The 10992-nt window shown below is 40.9% G+C and overlaps 1 protein-coding gene across 1 annotated transcript; it reads right to left on the minus strand.

Moving 5' to 3' along the window:
- Positions 1-421: 421 nt before the first annotated feature.
- FDX2 (ferredoxin 2) lies at positions 422-10755 on the minus strand. Its single transcript, XM_087710958.1, has 5 exons — positions 10621-10755; positions 6985-7024; positions 5242-5348; positions 3660-3747; positions 422-670 (listed from the first exon to the last, which is right to left on the minus strand). The coding sequence occupies exons 1-5, from the start codon at positions 10739-10741 to the stop codon at positions 514-516; spliced, it is 513 nt and encodes a 170-aa protein (XP_087567084.1). The 5' UTR covers positions 10742-10755; the 3' UTR covers positions 422-513.
- Between the last annotated feature and the right edge of the window lie 237 nt (positions 10756-10992).

The raw sequence follows: 10992 nt of genomic DNA on the forward strand, positions 1-10992 counted from the left end.
ATAGATTTTCCAAACAGGGCTGGAAAAACAATAGAAAGTGAACACGCTGTAAAGTGTATAGAGAATGCGCTTATGGGAATTACATTTTTTTTCCTTTCTTCATGCAATTAACAATACATAAAACTTTGTATTCCTCTGCTAAAACACAGTGGCTACTGCATCGGAACGTCTTGCCTCTCCACGAAGCGTTTTGGTTTTCTCCAGGATGTGAGGAAAGAACTGTTAGGTATGGAATTACCCAGCATCCTTCTGTGCCATGGATGAGGCTAAGCTTAATCCAACGTTGGATTTCTGAAGAAGGTCTAAGCAGATGAGATAGTTGCCAGACGTTTTGAGTCTCACTCATCCTGCTTAATTCCTTCCATAGCCCCATCTTCTTGCTCTTTGAGCCATTTAAATGTGGCTCTTTGAGCCATTTAAATGTTTCCAGCTTTGCCACAATCCCACCGTGCTCTCTGCAGCCTTTTATCGCCTTAACCATGGAGACAGATCCAGCCATGGAGTCTGTAGCTCTCAGTGAGGTTTCGGGACATGGCCGTCCACGTAAAAGTTCCTTGTGATTTTGGGGAGGGTGAACTGTGCTCCTTCCAGTTCTTTGCTAAGGACAATTTGGCAGCCCAGCCGAGAGTTCTCCTGAAGCAGTGGTGCCATATCCAACATATCCTCCTCCCTAGGTGGAGAAGAATGTCAGGTGTTATTTATAATAGCAATTCACGTCCTGACTTTGCACTTACAACATTCACGGCAGGTAACTACTTTTTAAAACCTGAAAAAGAAAGATAAAAAAGCAAGAAGTTCTAAATAAGAATAACATAAAAGCATGTCTTGTCAAGATTTCAGAAATGGTTTGTCCCTGACTCTGTCCTAGGGGTGAGAGAGGCTACCTTGTGCCCGAATTGAGACTAGAATCATGATCTCCCAATTTCTAGTATGGTGTCTGACTCTCTTTGTATAAATATATACAGGTTTTAAATACTTATGCCAAATCACGCAGCATTATAGACTTTACAAATGCTTGTAATTGTTTTTTTTATTTCCTTACACAACAATTTTTAAGTATATGCAACAAGTTTTGAAGATTTTTGAGATTCTAACTCCCAATTGTTACCTGATACTGAAATGTTTTCTAACATCATCTGTGAATTATGTGTTAGCTAATTTATTGATCACTCAATTGACCCTATCAAACCACCACACTGCATCAACCAAACAAAAGATAAATTAAATATAAATATACCAAAGTACAAAACAAAGTCTATTCAAATTTGTATAATATGTTGCACGAGACCATGCTATGTAAACTCTTCCATGTTTTCAGCTAAACAGCGTTGACTATAAATTTAACATTTCTGCTGGTCGCATATGTATTAGTGCCCAAAAGGAAATATGACAAGCTGTTGTGAAGTCTCAACAGAACGTTCTAATCAAATCAGGCCTATGCTGAGATGTATATAACTGGCAATCTAGCAATGTATACTCCACCTGCTCAACTTATATCATAATATCTCCACACAATAGAGATATACAGTGCATTCAGATCCCCTTCACTTTTGTCAATTTTGTTATGCTGCTCCCTGATTCTACAGTTGTTGTATTTCTTCCCCCCCCCCCTCAATCTTCACTCGGTACCCCATAACAGGGGTGGGTTCATGCCAGTTCTAACCTCTTCTATAGAAGAGGTTCCACAAATCTACAGTGCTGTTTAGAACCAGTTCCAGCTCCCTCCCCCCATCCATCCCACATCATCAAGATGAAGAGCGAGAGGAGGAATTCTGGGAGTTGAAGTCCACAAGTCTTAAAGCTGCCAAGTTTGAACTCCCCTGGGTTTTTTTTTCTAAAGGGTTAGGGGTGCGAGGGTCTTGTAACTTGACTGCTTTAAGACTTGCGTGCTTCAAATGCCAGTTTCTGAGCCAACATTTTGGTTGCTAAGCAAGAGCGTTGTTAAGTGAGTTTCACCACATTTTACAAGTTGGACATGCCCACCCAGTCACAAGGCTGGCAAGTCACTCCCACTCAGTCACATGGCTGGCAAGCCACTCCCACTCAGTCACATGGCCGGCAAGCTACTCCCACCCGGTCACATGGTCAGCAAGCCACTCCCATAAAGCAGGCCACACCTACAGAAGAGGTTCTAAAAAAATTGGAAACCCACCACTGCCCCATAAGGTTATTGAAGGTTATTGGATTTCCTATTTAATCTTTTTTAACTTTTGTCATATGTGTTTTTATGTTGTATGCTGCCCTGAGTCCTTTGGGAGAAGGGCGGCATATAAATCCAATCAAACCAAACCAAACAGGTGAAAAGCAACCTTAAAAAAAAGAACAAGCCTTCCTTGCTATGCGCACAACATATGTGTAGTGCTCTTAGTATATACAGTAAGTACTCCTCCTGCACCTACTGGGATATTGCTTAACTTTTAGTGATGGCCTCAGAGGTGGGTTCCTACCAGTTCGCACCTATTCGGTAGAACCGGTTCGTCAAATCTACCGGACCGGTTAGAAGAGGTTCCACCAGAAAGCAGGCCACACCTACAGAAGAGGTTCCAAAAATTTTTGAAACCCACCACTGATACACACACACACACACACAGACAGACTCACACAGAGAGAGAAAGAGAAAGAGAAAGAAAGGAAGAAAGAAATAAAGAAGAAAAGAAAAAAGAAAGAAAAAGTGAGAGAGATGAAAGAAAAAAAGGAAAAAGGGAGAAAGAGACAAAAGGAAGGAAAGAGAGAGACGGAGGGAGGGAGGGAGGGAGGGAGAGAGAGAGAGAGAGAGAGAGAGAGAAAGAAAACACATGGCCGGCAAGACACTCCCACCAGGTCACATGGCTGGCAAGCCACTCCCACCAGGTCACATGGCTGGCAAGCCACTCTCACAAAGGAGGCCACACCCACAGAGTAGGTTCAAAAAAAATTTGAAACCCACCACTGACATACACACACAGACAGACAGACTCACACAGAGAGAGAAAGAGAAAGAGAAAGAAAGAAATAAAGAAGAAAAGAAAAAAGAAAGAAAAAGTGAGAGAGATGAAAGTAAAAAAGGAAAAAGGGAGAGACAAAAGGAAGGAAAGAGAGAGAGGGAGGGAGGGAGGGAGGGAGGGAGGGAGGGAGGGAGAGAGAGAGAGAGAGAGAGAGAGAGAGAGAGAAAGAAAACACATGGCTGGCAAGCCACTCCCACCAGGTCACATGGCCGGCAAGCCACTCCCACAAAGGAGGCCACACCCACAGAGTAGGTTCGAAATTTTTTTGAAACCCACCACTGGATGGCTTGTACTATTATCCAACTCAGAAGCAGACAGAAAAACTACAGAGGTGTCGTGGAGTCTTTCCAAAGTAAAAATGAAGGATGCCACTTTACAGATACCTCTTCCTAAATTATTCATCCCCAAAGAGCCAGAACACACCCAGTCATGTTGCTCCTCAGGGCTTGAGAAAAGTATCAGCATAAAGCCAACATCAGGAAATGATGGCAATCTAAAGCAGGAGTGTCAAATTCGCGACGACACGTCGTCACCTGACGGGTTGCAACTTTTCCCCCATCGCTAAACCAGGAGTGGGAGTTACCAGCACGTGACACATCTGGCCCACAAGCCGTGAGTTTGACACCTGTGGTCAGCCACAGCCTGTATAAGAAGAAAACCAAGGCAAATCCTTACCGTTCATCAGGCATGGGAAGCTTATCCACAAAATCATGGCTTACGTAAACATGGCAGGTAGAGCAAGCTAAGGAGGCTTCACAAGCACCTGGGAAAATAAAAGAGAGATTGATTCAATCCAGCTTCCCTGATCTCAAATGATTCTTCTGCCAAGAGGCAGCATAACAGAAAACCACTGGCTGGATTTAAATTCACAGAGATTTGTTTTTTTTTTTCCCCCCAGGCAGATCCTCCTAACTCTTTTCTTCCTGGAGAGGAAAAAGGTTTTTTTTAAAAAAAATAAAAAATAAAGGCAGAAGTTAGTTACTAGTGCTAAGATTACATAAAGAAGCAGCATTGTCTCTCTGGGCCATGATTAAATCCTGGAATCTATTTAAAAAAACTGGACGAATCCTGTGGGCAACCAGAAGGCACCTAGGAACAGGTAAACAAATCTACCAGAAAATTAGGAATGTAGGAGAGGGGGTGGGTGGTGGAAAGGGGTGGTGTTTCTACTTAAATTTTTACTGTTTTTGTACAAACCCAGTAATTGTATACTTATACAAGCGGAAACCTTTTTGCTGCAGAGTTTAAAAGAGTTTTTCTGCAAGATCTTTTAAAGTTACAAATTGTGGTAGGACAGCTTTAATTTTTAATCTTTGAAACTGGCTGTTATTAGCAAGATTGCTTCTATGCTGCTGTAAGCTTGCAATTATAGAACTTCAATTTAGAGGCAGTGTGTCAAAACCTAGGGGGGCAGAGCTATTGCAAGACCCTAAAAACGTGGGTTTGTGCCTTGCTTAGAGTTCCAGAACAGATAGAGAGCCCATCTCTTTTCGTTGTTGATGGTTATTTTACACTGGTCAACTTTGTGTTTTGTTTATTTTATATTGTATATTTTCTTTGGTTTATTTATATTCGTGGCACGACAAAACCGCGCTCGACTAAAGCGCGCCCGATTAAACCGTGTCGCTGACGTCATCAGCAGGGCGACAACAGCAAGCGCGGAGAAAGAAGGGCGCTTTAAATAGCGCTTTGAAAGCAAGCCGATTCAAGTTAAGGTAAGGGTTAGGTTTAGGTTTAGGTTTAGGGTTAGGTTTAGGGTTAGCTTTAGGGTTAGGTTAAGGGTTAGGGTTAGGGTTAGGGTTAGGTTAAGGGTTAGGGTTAGGTTAAGGGTTAGGATTAGGTTTAGCGTTAGGTTAAGGGTTAGGTTTAGGGTTAGGTTAAGGGTTAGGTTTAGGGTTAGGTTTAGGATTAGGTTTAGGGGGGTTAGGTTTAGGTTTAGGGGTTAATTTTAGGTTTAGCGTTTACAGTGTGCTTTTTTCTCCGCGCTGTTGTCGCGCTGTTATGACGTCAGCTACGCGGTTTCGTCGAGCGCCCTTTAGTCGAACGCGGTTTTGTGGTGGAACCATTTATATTAATATAAGCCACCCAGCGTCACTTATGAGATGGGCAGATGTGTAAATCAAATAAATAATTGTATTCATATCTTGCTTGTGTGGGTTTCCCAGAGCATGTGACCCAATGTTTGGAAACAGGATGCTGGCCTAAACGGATCTTTGCTCTGATCCAGGAGAGCATTAGACAGATATTCACGACATACCTTCTAGTTCAATGCCATTTCTCTGAGCCAAGTGCAGCACATCATCTCCAACTTTGCCTTGCACTGGGATTTTTTGCCCACAACGATCTATGAACACTACATTGACTCTGAGACAGAAGAGACAATATGGAAAATGCTCTCAGTTCAGAGTCATCCGGTAGATATCATACACTCAAATGCTACAAGCACAACTGAATGTTTTCTGGCCATTTCCGTTTTTATGTAAAATTGCAAACAAACTTCTACAATAGTCTTGCCTATCCTCGTTCACCCTACGCTGGATGAGAATTATTTTTAATTAAAGAATTTTAATAAATTTTACAAATATTTCCCCTTTCCTCCAGCCCTCCATCCCCACAACTTCCCAGAGCAAAATACAGGGTATAAACATTTAACAATCATACACTAACATAGGCTAACTAACTATAGCATCCTACCTCCCTCTTGTACTTTAACTCCGCTTTTATTAAGCTAACTTTAGATAGATTATAACATTCCTTGTTCATTCATAAGCTAATTGAAATTTCTTAGTCCGATATTTATTTTGAATGTAATCAATCCATCTTCTCCATTCCAGCTTGTATTTCTCATCTGAATGGCCCTTCAAATATGCTGAGATTTTGGCCATCTCTGCTAAGTTTACTACTTTTAACGTCCATTCTTGAATAGTAGGCAATTCTTCCTTCTTCCAGTACTGCGCCACCAACAGTCTTGCTGCCGTTATTAAGTTCAGAATCAAATTAGTCTCTATAACTCTACAGTCAGTAATTATACCTCGTTGGATGAGAATTTTGAATGCTACAGTCCTAACACATGTGGGGAAGATATGCGGAAGATTGATCTAATATCTGATATAGATTTTTAATCTGAAATAAAAGGCACAAATGATAAAAGCGCTTTGAGTGACATGCTGATTACTTTTAGCTCTAGCCTGAACCACTACCTTGGATCAATCTATCATTAAGGCAAATACTTTAACCGTAATTTTCATACTAGGTTGATTTAGGTGAGTATGCAATTTTTATAGGGCCAAGTTAAAGCCCCCAAGTTAATTCAAATAAATCTTCCTAGAGAAAGCACAGCCTTAGCTAGAGTTAAATCGAGCAACTACCTGATTACAAAAATGCCTTTTTTGAAAGAAAACTGCACTGCCACCTTAACTTCAGAACATTCAAAGGACATTAATTTGTGAAGTTATTTGGAGGCAAGCAGAGGTCTGGGAAAGCAATTAAAAATGACTCCCTAGAAAGAAACTATGTTCATAGAATGCCTTTGTTCATTCAAAACCCAAAATGTAGTCTCGACTTATTACCTAAGTGTAAAGTTACACTTTAATGGCCTCATTGATTTCACTAGGCACATGTATTAAACCTAGATAGCATACAATGTGATACATAATTGCAATATTTAATCACATGTACATTCTCATTTGCGTAAGTCAATAATGAGGGAGTGTAACCTTCAAGCCTATTTTTGCTACCACTGTTTTCATTAATCCAACTTATGCTTCAATGTAATGTGTTCTGGTTTCTACTCCAAATATATCCCTAAAATATTCTACTACAGTTTTAACTTTTCTGAACTTAGTTTCTATAGCAGCCAGACTCAGAAGAGAGAGCTATTTGAAGTTATTTGTGTCTTTTAATACCAAACAAAATGCCAAGAAATTGGAGTACAATAAAATGTGCATGCTTCAGTTGAACCATTTCTTCTAGTTTCATGCGTCTACGTCCTAATACTCACACTTCTGCTTTGCAGTTCTTATCTTCTGTTTGAAAAGCCACTGGGGGAAAAAATAATAAAATGCCATTATTACATTACATTACGTATCCTTACAGGAATTTTGCCTAGCCAGATTTTGGTCCTACATGCTAGATCCACCTCTTTATCACCTTCTAAGTCAAGTATTAAGGCTTTATTAGAAACAGATATGGTGTTTACTATTTGCATTATTTTGTGTATCCCATGGCATGAAATAGTAAATCTTAGCTTTATTTGACACAATTTTGCAACATAACATACAGAAAGGTATAGGACAAATAGATCTGCAGCCTAATGAAATCTCCTTTTTGGACAATCATCACTGCATTTGAACTTTGGTTTTAGGGTTGTTCATGCGAGATCACAGTGCTTCTTAGCACAAAACAACTGGAGTCGGTCACTGAAGACAGTTCACTATTTCATTTTTAGTACTAAATTTGTATTATCACGGTTTCTTCAAGGAACCAGTTTTCAGAAATATTCATCTTCACAACTAACAACAGTCCAGCAGGATAAAACGGCAGTAGAAATTGATTCAGCAAATACTAAGAAATGATTCTATAAACCAGAAAGAACGTAAACAACTGGTCTACTACTCTGTAAATAACATGTAACTTGGAAATGGGAAAACAGTACAATTTCAATTTAATTTCAATTTCAATTTTTCAATTTCAATTTAATAAATTTTGTATGCCGCCCCCCTCCCTAGGGACTCTGGGCGGCTTACAGACAGATAAAAAGCAATTTAAAAATTTAAAAGACAAGAAATACAATTGATTAAAATTACACACCATCCATTCAGTGTAGTGGGCTGGATATTGAGCAACAGCCCCAGGCCTGCCGGAACAGCCAGGTCTTAGTGGCTTTGCGGAAGGCCGGGAGAGTGATGAGGATCCGGATCTCAACGGGTAGATCGTTCCACAGGGCCTGTGCAGGTACAGAGAAGGCCCTCCCCCGTGGAACCGCCAGCCGGCATTGTCCGGTCGACGGCACCCAGAGGAGGCCCAACCTGTGAGATCTTGTTGGTCGTTGGGAGGTATGTGGCAGGAGGCAGTCTCTCAGGTTGCCAGGTCCTAAATCATGTAGGGCTTTAAAAGTAATGACTAGCACCTTGAAGCGCGTTCGGAGACCAATAGGGAGCCAGTGCAGCTCGCGGAGGATGGGTGTAACATGGGTGTATCTAAGTACACCCAAAATCGCTCACGCGGCTGCATTCTGGACCAACCTCAGTCTTCGAACACTCTTCAGGGGCAGCCCCATGTAGAGCGTGTTACGTTAGTTTCCTAGGAGCAATATGCAGGATCCAGACAGCATAGGTAAGTTAAATGATTGGGAGATGTCCTCATCTAGCACCAAAAATAATAGTGACTGTGTTTGCATGGCACATATGCCCTCCTTAAAAGGCTTTCCCTTTTAACTCCCTGAAATACTACAGCATCATAAACTGAGTTCTCATAGTACACCAGGATAAAATGAGATTGTGTGTTATGCAAACATAATTTTTCTTATGTGACTACTCAAATATTTCAACAATGCATTTGTTAGTCTCCTATGTACTTAAAACTGATGTAATCTGAACAAAAATACAATGTTAGGGTTACTATTTTATGCCATGGGATACACAAAAAAATACAATATTAGGGTTGGAAAATACAATATTAGGGTTGGATCCTGGATAGCTTCTAGTCCACGTCCCTGCTCAAGCAGGAGCCCCTATGATTCCAACCAAATTACTGTTCAACCTTTTCTTGAAAACCTATATTAATGGAGCACCCACAACTTCCGGAGGCAAGCCATTCCACTGAATAATTGTTTTGTCAGGAAAAATTTTCATTAGTTCTAGGTTGGATCTCTTTTTAATGATCTCCCACCCATGACTTCTTGTTGCACCCTCAGGAAAATATGCTGAGTATATTCGATGATTGGTTTGAGTAATATTGGAGAATAATATATTGAGTGTATTGGAGAACTTGAGACTCAGACTCAAAATCTCAAAAAGGCTAAGGAGACTTATTAATGACCTTGAACTACCGTAATTTTTTTTTCATCCTAAAGTACCTCAGAGAATCACAGTAATGAGCAAAAAGGGAGAATAATAATGATATTATTATTATTAATAATAATAATAACTGTTTTAAATGTAATTCCAGTGCTTTTGGAATAGCACCCAGTGTGCCGATTACCCCTGGAATTACCACTGCTGGTTTGTGCCATAATCGTTGAATTTCGATTTTTAAATCACGAAATACCAGGACTTAAAAATCGAAATTCAACGACTATGGCACAAACCAGCAGTGGTAATTCCAGTGGTAATCGGCACACTGGGTGCTATTCCAAAAGCACTGGAATTACATTTAAAACAGTTAAAAATTGACAAAATCACCATCAGTCAAATGCAAAAAGCCGCACTGCTTGGATCTGCACGCATATTACGAAAATACGTTACGACGTCCTAGGCCCCTGGGTGGTGCCTGACTAGTAATCAATGCCAAATCCGGCGAAACAACTGGCCGCTGTGATACAATTCTGTTGTTGTGATAATAAATATAATAAATAAATATAATAATATAATAAATATAATAAATATAATAATATAATAAATATAATAAATATAATAAATATAATAAATATAATAAATATAATAAATATAATAAATATAATAAATATAATAAATATAATAAATACAATAAATATAATAAATACAATAATAAATAATATTATTTATTATTTATTTATCGCCTACTGCCAATTACCTCCACTCGACCAATTAGATCCCATAGATTAGGCCTCCTCCGAGTCCCATCTGCCGGTCAATGTCGACTGGCAACTACCCGGAGGAGAGCCTTCTCGGTGGCAGCTCCAACCCTGTGGAACGATCTCCCCGTGGAGATTCGAACCCTCACCACCCTCCAGACCTTCCGCACAGCCCTCAAAACCTGGCTATCCCGTCAGGCCTGGGGTTAAAGACCGTAACCCACCCGAATTGTATGAATGTTGTGCTTTTAATGATGTACTTTCTTATGTGTTAATCTGTTTGTTTTCCCCTCCTTTTGAATTGTAAGCCGCCCTGAGTCCCCCCAGGGAAAAGGGCGGCATATAAATAAACTACTCATACTCATAATATAATAAATAATATAATAATAGTAATATTATCGGAAGCAATAAAGGGAATCGCGGGGGAGTAGAAATGATTAGCAGTTGTCTACACTCTCGAAGGGAAGAAAGGGTAAAGCAAATCATAAGTCAAATGGAGACCACAAATATAATAAATATAATAATAATAGTAATATTATCGGAAGCAATAAAGGGAATCGCGGGGGAGTAGAAATGATTAGCAGTTGTCTACATTCTCGAAGGGAAGAAAGGGTAAAGCAAATCATAAGTCAAACGGAGACCACAAACGCTTGGAAGGGAAGGCTGGGGCGGGGGAAAACGAAAGGATCATCGCGCTCCCCCTTCTCGATTCCGCTGGGAGTCCGAAGCCGCTCAAAACATAAAAACAAGGAGAAAAAGGGAACGCCTGCCGGAGAAATCTCTCTCTCTCCCTTGCTTCCCTCCCTCATCTCTTCTTTAAGGGCCAGAGGAAAAAAGTGCTCCCGGTTGCAGCCGCCATCCCACCTGTAGTACGAACGCCCCGAAACTGAAACCGCCCGGCAGCTCCCAGGAGCAACTGGAGGCGACGCCACCCCCAGCCCAGGGTGACACTCACGCCGCCGCCAGCAGCCCAGGAGGCCGCCATTGCGCCAGTCACGTGACTGCATGGAGGGGGGTCAGGGGTCGGTTGCTAGGGTGACCGAAACGCAGAGGGCGGAGCCAAGAAGCGCCACTGTCTTCTCTTGGGAGGGGAGTGAGATTTGCAAGGAATCGGTTCCCACGGTTGGTATCCATGGATTCATCGCCGAATTAATTGTATGGGTTTTATGTTTCATCAATTGGTAACAAGGTTAGGCTTGCACAATACAACCGAACTTCTCAATTCGGCTTCGGGAT

Source organism: Thamnophis sirtalis, unplaced genomic scaffold (genome assembly GCF_051295495.1).
Source record: "Thamnophis sirtalis isolate CommonGarterSnake01/CBP01778 unplaced genomic scaffold, rThaSir2_p1.2 scaffold_3, whole genome shotgun sequence".
NCBI lineage: Eukaryota > Metazoa > Chordata > Lepidosauria > Squamata > Natricidae > Thamnophis > Thamnophis sirtalis.

What these genes read in the sequence shown, in the direction of transcription:
- FDX2 (XM_087710958.1), bottom strand. Translation starts at nt 10,741, where the DNA reads ATGGCGGCCTCCTGGGCTGCTGGCGGCGGCGTGAGTGTCACCCTGGGC. An exon ending in TCGGGGCGTTCGTACTACAG is followed by an intron (nt 7,025 to 10,620) that starts GTGGGATGGCGG and finishes TTTTTCCCCCAG; the next exon opens with TGGCTTTTCAAACAGAAGAT. An exon ending in AAATGGCATTGAACTAGAAG is followed by an intron (nt 3,748 to 5,241) that starts GTATGTCGTGAA and finishes TTATTTTCCCAG; the next exon opens with GTGCTTGTGAAGCCTCCTTA.